Source organism: Sus scrofa, chromosome 1 (assembly GCF_000003025.6).
Source record: "Sus scrofa isolate TJ Tabasco breed Duroc chromosome 1, Sscrofa11.1, whole genome shotgun sequence".
NCBI lineage: Eukaryota > Metazoa > Chordata > Mammalia > Artiodactyla > Suidae > Sus > Sus scrofa.
Genome location: NC_010443.5, coordinates 144,303,391 through 144,321,926, shown reverse-complemented (window position 1 = coordinate 144,321,926; position 18,536 = coordinate 144,303,391). Strand labels below are relative to the sequence as shown.

The following is an 18,536-nucleotide window of genomic DNA, read 5'->3' as shown; positions in this document are numbered from 1 at the left end:
GTCCTGTACCCAGCAGCCCAGAAATTAGCACTCCACGCTAGCCCCCGGGGGGTCTTGTGCATCCTGAAGCTGGAGGACCCCCACCTCCTCCTGGGGTGCATTTTTTGAGAGAGGATGGCAGGGTTTGTGCCAGTAAAGGTTGGTGAGCCTTTGACCACAATGCCACTGGGGACTTGTCCATAAAGCGGAAGTGAAAGAATCCAGAAGAGGCCCAGCAGTGCCTGGACCAGTCAGTGGTCTTATCCAGCTGGACCCCAAATAGACTAGGTCCTGTCTATGCCCCAGGTGTATTACATTCCTACAGGGAACCAGGAACCCACAAAGGCAGTTACCTGGAGGTGCCCTGCTGGCAAAAATGCCAGTCTTTGCATCCAGCTCCTTGGCTAGCATCGCTGTCTCTTTCCCCTCCAGCACATGCCTGCCAACTCACATGGAGAAGCTCCATCAGGACCTTTTGAAGACGCCCCCGTGGCTGGGGTCTCTCAGCTCCATTGGGGCTAATAACACTTGGCAAATGGGGCCCTGGTGGCTGTCTTTGGCCTGTCCACCTTCAATGAAATTCATGCTCTGCAAACCATGACACCGTAGGGATGGATTTGAAGAGAAGCAGTGGTGTGATTACAAGTTGTCCCCCCTGCATCTGGTCATACTTCCCTGTTGCCTCAGCCTCCTCTTGACTGCCTGAGACAGTTACTATTTTCCACGTCAAAAGCCTCCCAGCATCCCAGACCCCTCAGTGCAGATGGGTATTGGGATGAGGGGCACGGGGCTTGTCAGTGGCACTGGCCTGCTGCCCTGTGCTGGGGCCTTGCTGAAGAAGTGATGAGCCCTGGGGACACATCTGAGCCAGCTAGGCACTGGCTGCCTTAAGTTCAGGAGCTCTCCTGGGCTGGTCTTAGATCTGAAGTCTTTTTTTGGCCATAGGAAGGTCATGACAGTGTTATCAGGAATTCCTTTTCCCCATTTGTGTGTTAACTGAAGTCTCTTTCTGGTTAAGGCGGTGCCTCGTCACACACCCCCTCCTGCAGCCAGGACCTTGAAGCAGGACTGTCCCGGGCCGCACTGGGGACTGGTGAGACCCTCCTATTCTAAAACCCTTTAATAACTTCTGTGCAGTGGGGGCTGGGGGCGACTGGTGGTCCTTGGCTGCCTGTATCTAAATCCAGCCTCTCGCAGCATCACCCAGGTACGGGAATGCCCCAGGTCGCTGGGCTTTGGAAGGTGAGCCTGCCTGCCCTCCCCTACTCTCTTGATGGAATATATTTAGGTGCTACAGCTGATTGAACACCCACATGGCTCCCTGTTTTATTACTGTATTTATGAGGTTCTATTTGGAGGGGACATGCCCCCCCAAAAAACCATGTGAGTCTTGTATGGTTTCTCAGGCTTAATTACCAGGCTTGCTCACTGCTACCCCAAATACCCTAGACCTCCCAGAATGTGTTTCCTCTGTGTGACTTCAAATGCAGCTTGGGCGAGCCAGGCCTTAATCTGGTCTTTGGCAAGTTGATCCCAGCTGACTGCCTGGAGCTGGCTTTGTCTGGAGGGTTCCTTCTATAGGTGACCCAGTGGGGAAGTGGCCCCACTGGGAGCTGGTGCCATTTCACCCTTGGACTGGCAGGCACTGGGCACAGGGCCCTGGACATTGGGGCTCTGCTGCCTCATGAGAGGTGGCTGCGATCTGCCTGTGATGGCTGGGGGAGGTGGGGTGGCTCTTGTTGCCTTTCTGCTATCCCTAGCTCTGCTCTTAAGGCAGACATGTTTCTAGACAATGTCCAACCCACAAGGCAAAGATCACTGAGCTGGGGAAGGTGGAGAAGGGTCAATGCCCCACCAGCTCGGGGATTCCAGAGGAGAGGCAAACAGAGCAGAGACCCCTGCCCCTGGCCCTGCCCCTGTCCCTGTCTCATGGGCTTTGAATCTCATCTTCCCATCTCCAGCCCTTTGCCTCCAGCCCTTTGCCTCCACGATGCTGCAGCCCTTCTAGGTTAATGCAGGCTCAACTCAGGGCTTCAAGGGCCAGTCTGGGAACCTGGAAATCCCAGCAGAAAGCTTATCCCAAGCATACTTGCTTTTCAAAGAATTTATTGGCCCTCTGCCTTCTGTTTTGTGTCGGTTGTTTTCAGATTTTGCCTTTCCCCTTGATTTTTAGCTTCTCTGTCTCACTCTGTCACGGCTGCTTGGGCCTATCGGCACCAGCTTTCACCCCCTGGGGAACCAGACTCCTGGAAAACAGACCACCGGTTCAAGCCAGAGCCCCTACAGACAGTCTCCAAAGAGCAGCTGCACTCCTTAGTGGACAGCAAGGCCTACGCGGACACCAGGGTTTTGGTGGCTAAGTTCTTGGAACACTCAAGCTGCTCCCTTCCCGCCGAGGTGCGGCATGTGGTGGGCTCGGCCTGTGCGGCTGTCCCCTCAGAGGAGTGCCCTGTGGAGGAGGCCGTCCTCAGCGCCTGTGTCCTTGACCAGCTGTGAAGACCCTCAGGTCTGGACGTGCACACAGACAGGCCTGGTGCCACAGGCCCCCCTGGGGGCGCAGGGCGGCGGGGAGAGGCCGCTGCCCAGGGTGGGTCAGGCGGGGAGGGCTGTCCCCTCCTCCACGGGGATCCCATAGGCTGTTTTCCTACCTATTGCAGTAATACAGCCAATGACTGTCACGTCCGTGGTGAATTCCGTAGCTTTGTCAGGCATGTGGCACCTTGAAGTAGCACGTGACAGGAACCTCGTGACGGGACACTCATGTAGCTAAAGAAACGTTAAATATCTTTAAAATTTGGGCCTCAAAGAGCAGGATTCACCACCACACCTCTGCGCCCCCCCCCCACCCCCGCCGCCACTGGTTTAGTTTAGTGTTTAAGGAGCTGGAGGAGGAAAAAAGCAAGAAGCCCATTTTTTTCTTGCGGTTTGTGTCACCCCATGATCAGCCCTGTCTCAGATGCGACTTTAAATAAGTAGTTCTAGCACAGATGGCAGCCTGGGCCCAGCCTTATGCCTGCAGTGCGACAGGGCCACTGTGTGAACAAATATACAACCAATGCGGGACTCCACAGTGGCCTGGCCATCCTGGGAGGCAGACGGGTGTGGCGAGAGGCCTTGTGGGACCTGTCACCTCATCTCCCAGACATCCTCTCCCACCTGCCCCCGCCCCCCCGCCTCCTCCGCCCCAGGACAACTTCCCTGCTTCCTCTGGCTGTCTCTCCACTGTTTCTCTCCCTCTCTCTCTCTTTTATTTTTCTGATTTTTAGGGCTGCACCCACAGCATATGGAGTTTCCCAGGCCAGGGGTCAAATTGGAGATACAGCTGCTGGCCTACGCCACAGCCACCAACACCAGATCCGAGCCGCATCTGCCACCCATACCACAGCTCATGGCAATGCCAGATCCTTAACCCACTGAGCAAGGCCAGGGATCAACCTGAATCCTCATAGATACTAGTTGGGTTTGTTATTGCTGAGCCACAACAGGAACTCCCTCTGCTGTCAGGAGTGGCTCTGCACGGAGCACTTTCAGTGGTTATCTGCCACATAGCAGTAAGCACCTGTAGCAGCTTGAGGGGGCTCCCGCCGCATCTGCCCTCGCCAGGTTGGCCTCAAAGGATCTCTCTCTGATGACCCAGAGCAGCCCCTTCCCCAGCCGGGTGGCAGCAGCCACACCTGCTTTGGAAGATGCAGGTTGTCAATCACTTCTTTCTCTAAACCCCCCTGAGCTGGGTGTGTGGACACCTCCTTGGCAATGGCAGCTTGGGCATCTTCAACCTCCTTGGCCTCCCAGCCCTCCTTGTTCTGGCAACGTCGGCAGCAGCTGCTTCCCAGCAAGAGCCCTGGAGCAGTGCTGTTCAGCCATGGGGAAACCTGTACTATGCTATCTTGAACTGTGGCTAGTGATCGTGTTCTCAACCAAGAGCCAGAGCCTGACATGGGGTGTGCAGGGGAAGGGCTGGACAGTGCCCACCACTGCTGGGTGCCCAGCAGCCCACGGGCCACACCTCATTGTAACCCACATGCTGGGGTGTGCATGTGATTGGGAGCAGGGGAGAGGATGTTTCCAGCCCAGATACCCCGAGGAGCCCCTGGAAACTGAGGTGGGAAGCCTGTGGTGACAGCCATCTATGAACGCTTTGCTTCACTGTTATGACTGGTCACTGCCTCCCAGAGGTGAGAGCTGGACAAGTATAAGTCAGGCCTTGTGATGACAGCCAGAATTTTTCCACTCGAGACATCCCAGAAGCACTTTATCCAGACTATAAATGGGAAATCTATTCTGTAATTCAACTGAGGGCTTTTGAAGTCTCCTCCAACCCCACTCTCCACTACAAGCAAATGTCCTTGAAGGTAAAGTTAATTGATGATTTTCCTAGGTAACCTCCCCTGAGCCTCCCAGCAAAGCATGAATGGGGCCTGGCACCCCTGTATCAGGGTCTCTGGGGTGGCAGCTGGAGCTTAGCAGGCTGCGGGGGTGTCACCTGTGTGGCAAGGAGGCTATCAGGTTTGGGGGCTCACACAGCTGGGTCCCTGGGCTAAGCCTTCAGGTCTCACTCAGATGTGGCTGCTGCTCCAGTGGGACCCACCCTCGAAGCTCCCCATGTAACAGGCATCAGAATTGTTACTGTGCAGTGGGTGCGTGACCTCTGGGAGGCCTGGCCTGGTGCTGTGTGTCCTTAGCCTCCTCTCATTGCAGGAGGACAGTGTCTTCTGCCTCCGGGCACCAGCCACAGCCTGTGTCTCCACCTTGGTGCAGGTGGATGCTCTGGCCCAAAGCCCATCTTCCTAACGTTCTCAAGGGCCCAGCTCTCACAAACCTTCTCACGCTCAGTTTTGTACTTGCTCTCACAGCAACTCTATCTTGAGGATGGGAAAACTGTACCCAGTTCTCTAGTCCTGGACTTGAACTTTCTGCCCCCCTTCTGAGGGCCCTGGATGGCCCACATTGGTTCCAGCAGGGCCCAGGCTCCTGGATTCAAGGAAAGGTCCCAGGAAGAGAGAGGTGCCTGGGAATGGACCGGAACCCAAACTCTCCAGTCCTGGTACCTACCTTAACCCCACTCTGCTCGGGAACCAGGAGCCCCAGCAGCGAGTACTCTGAGCCCCAGACCGTGTAGGCACGCGGCCAAGGGGAAGCTACTTTCTTTCCACTGCTGGTGCATCCTCGCCCTCTCGGCTCTGTTCTCTCCACTTGTTTTTTTTTTTTTTTTTTTTCTTTTCTGGCTGCCCCTTGGTAAATGGTGTTGCTGGGCTGGGGATCAAATCTGAGCCATGGCTACTGTAACGCTGAATCCTTAACCCACTGTACCAGGCTGAGGATCAAACCTGTGCCCTGGCTCTGCAGAGATGACACTGATCCCAGTGTGCCACAGCAGGAACTCCTCCCCCTACTCTTGTTAACACATAGGCAGGCAAGGGTGACGGGCTGCTGGAAGCTGAGTACAGGGCTGCCCCTGCCCCTGCCCCTGCCCCAAAAGGGGCCAACACAGCACGGGCCAGAGTCTGTGTGGACACTGCCATTGGACCCCTGTCTGGGGGGTCACAAGGATACTGAGGATCCTGACTCTGGCAAATAGAGGGGAGCTTATCCTTCAGCTGGAAATGATACGAATTTAGTGCTTGTAACAAACCACGTAAAAGGAGGCTAATTTCAAATGGATGTTTTTTCTCCCCTTCAGCTGTATTGATTCACGGATGCTGCTATTAAGGCAGAATTTATAGGAAATTGTTTTCAAGCCTCTTTGTACAACTGGAAGGTTGTATTTATTTATTGTACCTCAAGGTGTTTTCCTAATGATCAGTGTTTTAATAAAAACTATTTCTGGCCTCTGCGTCTCTGAGGTCTAACTGGGACAGGCAGAGGCTGAGAGCCGTGTGCACCACTGGTGACCAGGTGCTGAGCGAGGACACCCAGCTGTGTTTCCTAATATCTTTCTGGAGATGATTAGGCCCTGGGGGCATGAGGGGGAGGAGGCAGACACCCAGACACGTGTGGGTCCCACCAATGCTGGTGGCCCATAGCTGTCTCTCCATACATCTCTCCAGCTTCTGGGAAGAATTAAGGTCCCTGGCTTAAAGCTCTCTTTAATTTTGACTTTTTAAATGTACATCGTTTGATGGGATACCTACCCCCCTGTCATTTGCTAGCCATGGACTCCCTCTCCTGACCATCTGCCTCTGAGCGGCCGCTTCTCTGGGCACTGCAGGGCTCCCTGAAGCCAAGGCCCCTTCCCACTACTTCTCACACCTGTGCTGTTCCTTCTCATGACCCCAGGGTGTGGGCCCCCTGTGGCCGATAGCTCACAGCATGCAGCAGGGACCCGTGTGGGCCGGCCAGAGAGGGGCCTGCTTGTCCATGGTCCCCCTAACATGCTGGCACAAACACCCAGGCTTCTAACAAAAGCCCATGCTTGCCCCGCCTCCCCACACCAGGGGCACCAGGGCCACAGTCCGTGATGGGAATGCTGCCAAGTCTGCTATTACACAGGCTGCAGAGGCCCCCCACAGGTAAGGAGCCATTGCTACAGGTGGGTCAGCTTTCTGTTTTACCCATGCACCCCCTCCCAGAGGTGATTTCAGTCTAAACCAGGAGAAGCCCGAGGTTCTGCCTCTCCCTTATCCACTGGTCAGAAGCCTGTCTCCTCTGGGGATGGGGCAGGTGGGGCGGGCCTGGGGCTTTCAGCCCCCCAGACCCCACAGGGAGGCCGCTTCCCAGAGCCAGGTTGTAAGGCGCGGAGTTAGAGGAAAGCTGAGCGGCCGCTTCTCTCAACAAACCAGGCACACGGACAGCCTTCCGTCATGACCTCAGGTTTATTAGTGGTATTAGCGAGTCTTCCTAAGGTCGGCTGCATGCAACACACAGGTCACCCTCAGGTCCAGTGATCCTAAAGCTTAGTTACTGCATGGTAAGGCTTCTTAAGTCACAGTGTATTCTTCGAGGCCTGGGCCAGAGAAAGAGACTTCCAGACAAAATGACGTCGGTGAACACTGAGCTTGCTGAGCGGAACTAGACTACGTTGCACTTGATCTACACACACTGGAACACTGCTCACAGAGACGGTGCCCGGATGCCGCAGTCACCCCAGGAACGGCAGGCGTCCAGGGTTCCGGTGTGGGGCTGGTTTCTGAGGGGGGAGCACGCATGTGGATGCGTATATGTAGACAGATAGTAACCAGAGGGCCACCTGTAGGGGAGGGTGCCCCAGGGCATCCAGGGACCAGTGGACAGGCGAGCACAGGGCAGCAGGTGTGGTCACAGGGTCATTGGAAAATCCTAATGTCTGAAGAACAGCTTGCTGTCAAATAAAAGTCAAAACGGTGATACTGTCTAAATAAATATGGAGTTTTGAGGTTGTGGCCATCATCCTTTATTGAACTGAAGGATGTCTCCTTTCTCGGGAAATACATCACGTGGTCCCCAACTTCAATGACCAGTCACATCCTGAGAGCCGGCTACCCTGGGAGGCAGCCATCCGGGCTGTCGGGATGCCCTCCCTGCAGGACCCCGGAGCCCCAGCCAAGGGTGGGGCCATCGCTGCTGCCCCCCAGGAGCTCACCGTCCTCGAGGGGCTCCCTGCACGGCCGCATCCAGAGGCACCCACATTCACCCTCCACGGCTCCACACCACACAGGGGTACAAAGAAACCCTTGTCCGTTGCAATGAGAAAAGTCAGAATGCGGCAAAATACTTGACTGTTCTACAAAGATTGGTTCTTGTGACCCTCCTTGGATGAAGACATACCCCTTTGAGTCCAAAAAAAAAAGTGGGTGGTGAGGGCGTGCCCTTCAGGGGAGCCAGTGTCCTTAGGTGGGCGGTGGGGTCAGGGGTCAGGTCCCGGGTCTGGCTCCCGCTCCTTGGGGTGCGGTGGGTGGCCTAGATGTAGAGCGGGGTCTCCTGGCCTGTGAGGAGCCTGAACATGGCGGCAGGCATGGTCTTCATGTGGATCTGCCAAGAGAGAAAGGGGCTGAACCAGCCTTCTCCACCTCTCTCCATCCCTCCCCTCTGAGCACCACCAGAAACAAGCACTGCCCAGGCCAGCTGGATGCACAACCCCCCAGAGAGCTCCCTGTGTAAAGTACCAGCATTCAGACGGAAGGAAGAATGGTCTGCCTGTGGTCACCACCCTGGATGGCAAGTTAGAAAGCATTTCTGACTTTGTGGAGTGTCACCTGGGCTCCCCATCCAGGTCTTTGGGGGTTTTACACAAGGTCAAGTGCTGGTTTTCCCTTCAGCTCAAACTGATAACCAGGGGTGAGAAAACTGGCCTTTGTTTTTGTTTTTGGCTGCCCCATGGCATGCAGAAGCTTCCAGGTCAGGGATCAAAATTGCACCACCCACAGCAGGGACCCAAGCCACAGCAGTGACAACACCAGATCCTTAACTCAGGGCCACCAGAGAGCTCCTGAACTGTTGACTGTGACTACAGTTTGCCCCCTGAGCTAAGGATAGGCTGAGGTGCCCAGGCCTCCTGAGAAAATGAAAGATTTGAGCTGTGCCTCGACAAGGAGAACTAGAGTCTCATACCTACAGGCATGTGTGTCGGGGCAGGGGTGGGGGGACTTGAGCCCCCCAGCCTTTGAGGATCAGTTAGCAAATGAGCCTTTGGGGCCTGACCTCACTCCCTGGTGCCAAGGAGGCTGCGTGCACAAACAAGGCACAGAGACAGCCCCCCAGGGAGGCCAGCTGGGCAGAGCGCAAGCCCCCATTCCCACCAGGCCCAGGCTCTGCTGTCCTCTTAGCACTCTGCTCTGCAGGGCCAGCCCAGGACTCAGCCATGCTCAGGTCCCTGTGTGAGGGCTGTGGCTCCAGGAGGTCAGCTGCAGGCCTCCAGTGCCCAGGGAGAGGAAGCCAGGGGTGCAGCCGCCCCTCCCTCCAGGCCTGCCCTTCCCTGGGGAAGCAGGTCTCAGGCCTCATCTAACCAACCCAGACAGGCCAATCTTGCAGATACATTTTCTCGTCACACAGACTCCCCGCCTGCCCCCAACACCAGGATCTGTTTGATCAATTTAGCTGCTAGTGCCTTTGTCAGCCTGGGATGGCTTTTTCCAATCACTATAATTCCTCAATCTGAAACCCACCCCTAAGGCCCATCAAAACACCAAATCTTTTTTATCAGGGACTGATTTTCCAAACATGCTCAGGGATGATGGAAAATGCAGGCAGACACTTTCACTTCCCAGAACCAGCCAGTCGAGTGTGAGGTTCAGCCAGGCTGAAAGGCTTCTCACACCCTCAGCCAGTATTGGAGCCTCTGTGAATATCATCAATTCATCTCAGGTCTGAGTTGGAAACTTTCCCCCTGCTCCCAGGCCGGCTGGCCTACCTGACTGATTCCCTGGGTGGTGTGAAGCTGATCACCCCAGTGGGGTGGCCTTCGAAGCATCTACTTAGGAAAACTGGATTTTCCTTTCTTGGAAACCATTTGCAAAAGGAGGCTCACTGCACCCACCTGGCCCCTCTCCCTCCTGAGAGCCAGCTGTCTGGCACCACCCATGTAGGAGCAAGTAGGCCTCCTCCCCCAACCCTGGGAGTTTCACTACACGCTGAGCAGGCCAGCATGTCCCCAGGAGATGTGACCTGACTGGACATGATCTGAAGGCCCTTCAGGAGACAGCACCCCACCCACCCAGCTCATCTTACCCCTTAGGCTGCAAAGAGTAAGCCACACCCTGTCCTCCCCATGGCCCACGACCTGAGCCACAGCCCCTGGGGCTCCTACTACCCTCAAAATCAAACCTCAACTCCACAGCCCAGCACCTGCCTTTCCAGCTCTCCCCAGTGCCACCCACCTCTTTAGCTCTGTCTCACTCTGCCTTTTCTGTGCTGCTGTCACCCAGGCTTCTCCCGGAGAGACCTGATTCACACAGGGAGGCCTTCTTCCCAGCACTGTGCTGGCCCCCACCCCAGAAACTTCTCACCTTGAGGTGCCCTCCTCACTCCTGAGCCCTCCCCCAGACACTCTCGTCCATCCTCACACCGGTATCACCCTGAGGCCAGAAGGAAGGGGAAGAGGAGGCAGGGTTAAGCAGGCAGAGTGGGAGGGGGCAGTGTAGGAGGATGGCAGGCAGGGATGGGGGCATCCTCACTATGCCTGGCCAGAGCCTGGTAACCTGGCAGGGATCCTGCCCTGATCACACACAGTCCATTTCCAGAGAAGAGGAGTCCTGCCTACCACCCTCCCCTGCCAGTCAGCTGTACAGTCAACCAAGCGAGAAGGGGATGCTGAACCCTGCCGGCCACAGGCTCCCCAGAGGGAGACACAGCCTGGCTCAGCTGATGCAGCCCCTGGAGGCGGGGTCACAGAGGTCCAGCGGGAGCACACCAGCCAGCAGACGTGGAAGTCCCTGCAGAGCCAGGCTCTCCTGAGAAGGGGGGTTTTGCTCCAGGGTTTCCTGTGGCTCTCCTAGCACCTCTTTCACACCCTTGGGGTTTAGATGTCAGTCATGGAAACAGATGGTCCCTGGGGTCCTGAAAGCCCAGTTCCAGCTTCAGGAAGCGACCTCTCACCTCTCCAACCGAGTTGGACAATGCCTGGACAATCTTCTCGTGGGCGGTGGCCACCACGCTTTGCCCGTTGATCTCAATGATGCGGTGGCCAACTCGGACGCCACCCCGCTCTGCGATGCCCCCGCGCATGAGGCTGCAGATCTAAGGAGACACAGGGGTCGGGGTCAGCACAGAGTTCCCACCATGCCCACCAGGCTCCTTCTGCCCCCAAACACGGGAGGAGAACCAATCACCTGGAGGGAGAAGGCCCCCAGGACAGACATTCTGACCCGCTGTCCGCTCCTCATGAACAGGGAGGTTTATGATTTGAAACATGTTGGAAAATGGCTGTGGGAGACCCTCTGGACCCTCAAACCCACCCCTCCAGGTGGAATCTGCCGCCCAGCCTTCCCAGGGGTCTCAGTTCCTGGGTGGGAAGTGTGGAGGTCTGCAGGTGTGCACAGGTAATGTCCATTCTGGGAGACTCTCCCCAAGCCACTCTGCTCCTCTTTCAGGTGAAGAAAGTCACTGTCCCCGTGGAGAGGCAGCAATTGCAATAGCTGACACGTGGAAAGTTTGGGGAGATGATCGCAGCCCCTATGTGTGTGAGGCCCACAAAGACTGGTTATCTACATGGTAAAGTCTACGCAGACATCAGGGAGGGAGAGCAGCCCAGCCCGTGGAGAGCTGCAAGGCCAGCTGCCCCTGGTGGCTCCCAGGGGCTCCCTGGGGCCCTCGGGCAGCCGTGGGAGGGAAGGGATGAAAGCTTGAGGCAGAAAAGGGCAGGAGGGGAGGGCCATTTCCAGGGCTGTGGTGACTAATCCACCCCCAGCACAAGGACAGAGGCAGGCCCGGTCAGACGGCAACGTCCCTGGGGCTGTGGCTTCCTGAGCAACCACACCCGCCACTGGAGGGCTCCCCCGTCCACCCTGCCTAGCACCTCAATGTTCTTTCAATCCCACCATCCAGCCCCTAGAGCACTCCCCTCCCGGCCTGTGCTGCACGCCACCGCCCTCACCCTCACTGGGCTGCTGCCTGGGTCACAGCCTCTTCCTTTCCTCCCCAAGCCCCAGCCAAGCTGCTCCATAGCTGGGGGCTGACTGTCCCACCTCCAGACAGGACCACTCCCCCAACCCCTGCCTGCCCCAAATCTCCCTCAGCACAGGGCTGGTAACTTTTTAAGACTGAGATAGGCTACAAGGTCACAGACCTCAGGCTGGCCCTGGCCCCATCACAGGACCCTCCACCCATCACTTTGTGAGTTTTGTCCTGACACAAACGACACAGATCTTTCCAGAACCATTTTGTGTGTTTGCATAAATCCCGGTGCAATGCCTAAAGCCCTCAGGGTCCCTCCCTGCCCTCAGGGCGCCTCTCTTTTTGGAAGTAGACATAGGAGCAGACTGATGTCACAGCCTCAAGGCCACTCCTACGGCAGTCCTGGATCCCAGGCACTCGGGCCAGAGAGGACTCAGCCAAGGTGGGCAGAGAAAGAGAAGCAGGCTGGTCCCATTTTTCAAAAGGGGAGCACCCATCCTGCTCCAAGACGGCTCTGCTTACCTGACTGCCCCAACACTCCATGCAGCATTAAGGATTAACCTTTATTCCCCCCACTCCACCCCTGGTTAAGGGCATTTTGTGCCCAAGGTGCTTCAGGATAACCTGGCAGGTATCAGGCAGGGCCCAGGAGCTCCAGGTGCTGGCACACCCTACAGCAGGTGCTGTCCCCTTAAATCCCCAGTGGCAGCTTCCTTGTCCCTGGGGGTGGAGATTCCGGGGAAGAAGGTAAAGGAGAAGGGGCAGGGAGAGAAAACAAGTGGCTTTGCACCTTATGAGAGAGCCGGTGGGAAGATGGACTCAGACCCTGGCAGGGAACCTCAGCTGGAATCTGGGGAACAGAGGGGAGCAGGAAGTGCTGAGGGGAGGGCACTGTGTGGGCGTGTGCATACATATACACATACACACACACACACACACACACACACACACACAGGGGGGTGGCGGTGGGTGCAGGCCTTCCCAAATGAAGCTCGTCTCCTAGAACTGGGGCCTCGGGCTGCTCTAATTTCTCAGGATGCACCTCTCAGGAGGAAGACTGGTGTCTCCCAGATGGAGGTGTCTTGATTTTTTGAACAATGTTGTGGGAACAGAGAGGAGGGATCCATTTAGAAGGAGCATTAACTGGGTCAGTCAGGGCTTATCTGCAAACAACTGCATTGTACTTTGGGCATAATGAAGCTGAAAATGGGAAAAGCACTTGTGCAGGACTAACTCAGATGTTGGCAGAGTCTTCCAGGGACGTGGGGGAATTCAGCTGTGTGGTCTGTGGGCTCAGAGGGCCCTGCAAGTCCCAGCAGGAGGAAAGGGTGACGGGCTGTGACAGAAACCACCACTGTCAGGGCCTTGTAGGCACTTCTGTTGCTTGGTTACTGACACCCTGGACCCTGGATACAAACATGTTAGCCTCTGCACACATGGCTCACAAATGCCACCAAATCCATGCATGTGCTCACTGATGACACCCTGACATCAGGCACCCACATCCAACATAGGCAGTGGACGTGTCTCCACAACATCTGGCCACAGGTACAATGTCCACCATGCCACCGCCCAGTGGGGAGCTTGGGGCAAGTCCCGTCACCTCCTTGTTCCTGTATCCTCACCTGTGACATGGTAACAGGTGAAACCTTCCCTAACTGGACAAGCGCACAGACACCATTCCTAGGGAAGACCCAGGTCTGCAGGAAGAGCTTGACTGTGGGTGGCCTTTCCTGATTTGTGGGTGGGTTTCCTGGTTCCTAGAACTGACAGACAGATGGACTGGCATCCCAGACAGATGTCCTAGGGGGCCTATGAGTTTGCAGCAGTGGAACTTGTCAGACTGGAGAAAGATGTCCTGCACACCCACGTTCACAGCAACCAAGATGAGTGTCTGTCCACCACTGGATGAATGGACAACCAAGGACATCTTATTTGGCTTTAAAAAGGAAGGAAATCCTGGAATTCCTTCCTGGCTCCACGGGTTAAGGATGTGGCATTGTCACTACTGTGGCCTTGGTTACCACTGTGGCTCAGGTTTGACCCGGGAACTTCCACGTGTCATGGGTGTGCCCCCAAAAAGGGAAATCCTGACACACCACAACATGGATGAACCTTGAGGACATTGTGCTGAGTGAAAAAGACCAGGCATAAATGCACAAAAACTTATGATTCTACTTGTCTAAAGTGTGTTATATTCAAATTCATAGGGACAGAAAGTAGCCTGATGGTTACCAGGAGCCCAGAGAGCAGGAATGGGAAGCTAATGTTCACAGGAGCAGAGTTTCAGTTTTGCTGACGGAAACAGTTCTTGGGATTGGTTGTACTTAACGCTACCTAACTGCACACTGGGAAATGGTTGAGAGGGTACATTTTACGTTAACTGGATTTTAGGGCAACTTAAAAAACAAAAGCAGCTCCCCACCCCTAGTTGCTCCCTAGGCGAGAGTCAGGGCTAAAAGAAAAAGGGGTGGGAGAAGCAGATTCCACACAGTAATCCAGCTTCTCAGCCATGTGGGGCCACTTGTCCTAGAGAAAAGACAAGCTATGCAGAGATCTGTGAAGCCAGGCTCGGGCTGGCACCCCCACCAAAAACATATGCACAGGAGGCGCACACTGAGAGCAGCGCAGAGGGCCCCTCCCTGTCACCTCTTACCAGACAGCACCTGGATTTACCTGTCACCCCCAGTGCTGGGACATATTTCATCCAACTGCTCACCCTGTATATGCAAGCCGGCACCTGCCACAGGCAATGTTTCCGGAATCATCAGGCAGAAAACTGCAGTGGGTTTGCAGGGGAGCTGACACACGAGACCGCCCACAAGGTCAGGTGAGTGGAGGCCGAGGGCTCTCCAGTCATGGCCGCTCGGGTGCTCTCAGGGCAAGGAAGCCTCCTAGAGCCTCTCGGCCACTAATCCAGCCTGGGAATGCTGTCTTCAGAATTGGGTATTATTTTTCCCCAGCTCCAAGCCCCAGATCGGCCACTACCCTGAACCCCACCCCCCAATCTTTGGGAAGCCCCCACTGCCCTCCTCACTGCCCTCTGGCTCCCAGCCACTCACAGCAACCCAGGAACTCCCTCCTCCCCACCCAGAGACCCCTCCTGCACCTCCCCAGGGATGCACACTGTGCCTGCCTCCCTTCCCCTGACTCTAAAGACTCAGGGCCTCAGCTCAAGCAACCTGGGCTTTTCCGATCCTCTGCTTCCCTGATGGCCTCCCCTCCCCTTCCTGCTCCCCTGAATCTAGCCTCCAGAAAACTCCAAGCAGAGCCCTCCTCTTCCTTCTATCCCCCACCCCCTTTCCCACCACAGTTCCCACAGTCTCACCCAGCTGTGTGACCTGGGGCAAGTTACTAAACCTCTCTGGGCCCCAGCTTCCTTACTCGTCTCTGTGTTCCTCCTTGAGCTATGGTGAGGATTAAAATGATCTGACAAGAGGAAAGTGTTAAGAGGAAGGGCACCATCGGGGCTGTCCTGGGCGCACAGGCCCCAAGAATAGGCAGAACCCACTGACCACCATTCAGGAGCTGGTCCTTGATCAGAAAGCCAGCCCTGACGCATCACGCTGGGCCCCTGTGGGTTCACAGTGGGACAGAGGCTTCATCTCACAGACAAAGACCACGAACCAGGCCCACCTGGCTTTTAGGCTGAGTGGAGAGGACAGTGAGCTCCCTGGAGCCATGCAGGAGGGAGATCCTGGGCCCTACAAGGCTGCTGAGCAGGGCAGGTGCAGCCTTCAGGGCCTCACAAGCAGGGCCCCTCTCAGGGGCTGCCCTCCCCATCATCTACTTGCCCCCACCCCAGGGAGGGAGGTGTCCATGGATGGCAACCAGGCAGGCCCTACTTGGTGGCTCAGGATGGCCACGCAGTGCTCAAGCAGCTGCTGGGAGGGACCCTGGGCGATTTCCTGCACAGCCCAGGACACATGTGTGTGCAGAGCGGCGGGGCATGGCAGTGCCAGCCAGACCACCAATGGGCTAGCTCCTGGGACAGATGCCATGTCCTAAGAAGTCCTAAGGAGGAACAGAGAGCCTGGCTGGGTCCGCATGCTTGGGCGCAAGTGCCAAGGGGCCTTTCGTCTGTAGAATCTAGGCTGGTGTGCTTTATGGATTTTCTCAATCTTTTTTTTTTTTTTTTTTTTTTTTTTTTTTGGTCTTTTTGTCTTTTTAAGGCTGTACCTGAGGCATATGGAAGTTCCCAGGCTAGAGAACTGTAGCTTCCGGGCTACACCACAGCCAGAGCAACAAAGGATCCGAGCCACATCTGCTACCTACACCACAGCTCATGGCATTAATCCATTGAGTGAGGCCAGGGATTGAACCCACGACCTCAAGGATACTAGTCAGGTTCGTTACCACTGAGCCATGACGGGAACTCCCAATTTTCTCAGTCTTTATAGTCACCTTTTGAGGGGAAGCCCAGACAGGATTAAGTGACTTGCCCAGTGTCACAGAGCTGGGAAAGCACAGCCAACACCAGCTTTGGATACATGCGCACCCCCTCCCTCTTCATCTTGGGCACCAGCTGGACCACCTTCCTGGCCAGCCCTGTGTATTATAGGGCCTGTGCCTGAGCTCTGTCTGGCCACATGGATATGGGCAGAAATGGCATGAACCATGTCTATGTCCCTGCCTCCCAGAAGCTGCCAGCCAGACACAGACAACCCCTGGGGGAGGGTATGCCTGGGGACCCCTCCCACACTGGACTGTGACCTGAGTGTGAAATCAGCCCTCAGCACGCTGAGATCTGGGCAGTAGATTCTACAGCAGCAAGTATGCCCTAGCAAATGAATGAGTGAGTCCGACGCTGCCATTGGCTGCACGTGCTGACAGCAGGGGTGAGAAGGGTTCCTGCAAACACTGCAGAGTAGGGTCTGCAGAGAATAACCATCACAGGGATGAGGGTGCTGAGGGCAGGGCTGGAAGGAGGGATTCCACAACCACACACTGGCCCACCCTCCCCGCCCAGGACTGCCCTGCTGGCAGCCATGCCTGCCCACCAGGACCTGCCCTGTCGTAGGAATAGTTCCAGGGCCAGGGGACAGAGGGCTGTCCCCCAGCTCCCCACATCAGGCCCCCCAAGGGCTGAACTCACGATTCCATTCTGCACGCTGAAGCCCAGCTGGTACTTGAGGTCTGGCCGCTTGATGAGGACGGTGGTGACCGGAGGACAGCTGACGATGTTGAGCTTCACCTGTGTCTGGTTCTTCAGACCCTGCAGGGCATGAATGGGAGGACCCGGTGGGTCTGAGATACCACTGTGAGGACAACCTCACAGGTGGGGCTGAGGCTGAGGTGGTGGCAGGGCAGAGCCTGGGCAGGGGACAAGCCAGGCAGGCATGCCCCTCTCAGTCCCAGTGTCCATCTAGGCATGGGTGCAGGCATCACCCTAACTGGATGCAGGGGCTGGGCATCCTAGGTGGCAGTTTGAGCTGTGGCCCACTGGGCTCTTCAACCTGGGCGGAAACAAGCTGCACTCCCTGCCCTGGGGCCAGAGGCCAGGCTCTGAGCACCTCTGTGTACAACCAACAGGTGACAGTGGGGTCACCCTCAGTGGTTTATGGAAGGGCCCTGGCCACGCTGAGTGCAGGAGGACCTCTTGTTTGGAAAGACTGTGGGGGCATCTTTCTCAAAACAAAATGTTTCGGGTGATGGACTCTTGCACTAAGGGTGGGGTGAGAACATAGCATGGTCCCTCAGTGGAAATCTGCCAGTGGGAGGCTCTGGTGTCTGCACCAAGACAGGCCAGCTGGAGCTCAGGGCAACCTTGGCCCCGGAGGACAGTGGATGCTGCCGACCAGGGTCTTGGGGTTAGCTGGAGGAGGGGGGGCAGCTTGAACGTGGCTGCCACTGCAGGGGAGTTCCTCTGGCCAGGCGTGCACATGCACACACACACACACACACACACACACACACACATATCACATACAGACATGACCCCATCTGAGCCCAGGTGGGAAAGTGGACTTGGAGTTGCAGCCCTCAGAAGGCAGGTCCTGGCTGGCCAAGCTTCTGGCACCCCCTCATTGAGGCCTCTTCCTCATCTGTCTGTCTGTCTGCCTAGCTACACAATACGCATTGGGTCCCCATCCAGACGTCAGCTCATAAGTGTCCTGGCTTCAGGAGAGCCCTTCATCTAGGTGTATCTTCTGGCACTGAGACCCCCGAAGGGCGGGAGGCAACAAGCTGCAGGACACCCCTCCGAAATCTGGCCCTCTGTCTGGATTCCCTTGCCTGATCCTTCTGCCTGGGGCTCTCCCTTGGCATGGAGGCCCCGAGGCCCACCTGTTTGTGTCCCCTCTGTGCAACCCTCTCCAGGGACAGGCAGCTTGGCACCTCCCAAAGCTTCACACTTGGGTCAGATGGTCCAAGCAGCCTCCCTGCTCAGACGAGTGCAGGGTGACCAACCTTGCACTTTTCTCAAGAGGTGGAATGGTCAGTGCTCCCCTGTGAACATCCCAGGCTTCCAGGCAAACCAGGACAAGCTGGTCACCTGACCTGTACAGGTCCTTAGCCCTCACCTGGGGTCAGCATGGCTCAGGATTGGGCTCAGTGAGAGCAGACATCCCCTCTCCCACCCCCCACCCCTAGTAAGGGGCAGCCCAGGTCTCTCTCTGAGGTCAGTGACTGGGTACAGTCTTGGGTTCAAAGTCACTGGGTGGGGCTCTCTGGGCTCAGCTTCCTCATGGGTCAGTGGAGTTTTCCAAGCAGCAAGGATAAAGCAAGGAATGGCTCTGTGCACCCACCTTGATGATGCCCTGGCAGGTGGCGAGGGGCAGCCCTACCAGGCTGGTGCCATTAATGGACATGATCTGGTCGCCGATGCTCAGCTTCCCGAGCGGGCAGCCGGGCCGCCATTCATCATGTTGGCCAGGATCACTGTGGGCAAGATGGAGCCCCAGCCCGACTCCACCACCACCACGCCCAGGATCTCTCCCTTGTGCTTCTCCAGCTGCAGCTGCAAGGAAATTGGCAGAGTAAGAGGCACCCGAGATGGGGGCTGAGCACCAGGCCTCTGCCCAGCACCTGAG

General features: G+C 56.4%; 2 protein-coding genes across 2 annotated transcripts in view; one reads left to right on the top strand and one right to left on the bottom strand.

The window, feature by feature from the left end:
• Positions 1 to 5,808, top strand: part of FAM189A1 (family with sequence similarity 189 member A1) — a 471,973-nt gene extending 466,165 nt beyond the window's left edge. The window contains exons 10-11 of the mRNA XM_021098812.1: positions 998 to 1,072; positions 2,153 to 5,808. Coding sequence (XP_020954471.1) covers positions 998 to 1,072; positions 2,153 to 2,475 — 398 coding nt within the window. The 3' untranslated portion in view covers positions 2,476 to 5,808. The remainder of the gene's footprint in view (positions 1 to 997; positions 1,073 to 2,152) is intronic.
• The window catches only part of APBA2 (amyloid beta precursor protein binding family A member 2), a 132,007-nt gene continuing 120,243 nt past the window's right edge, over positions 6,773 to 18,536 (bottom strand). Inside the window, 5 exon segments of the mRNA XM_021098805.1 lie at positions 6,773 to 7,926; positions 10,489 to 10,629; positions 16,601 to 16,720; positions 18,252 to 18,343; positions 18,346 to 18,463. Coding sequence (XP_020954464.1) covers positions 7,855 to 7,926; positions 10,489 to 10,629; positions 16,601 to 16,720; positions 18,252 to 18,343; positions 18,346 to 18,463 — 543 coding nt within the window. The 3' untranslated portion in view covers positions 6,773 to 7,854.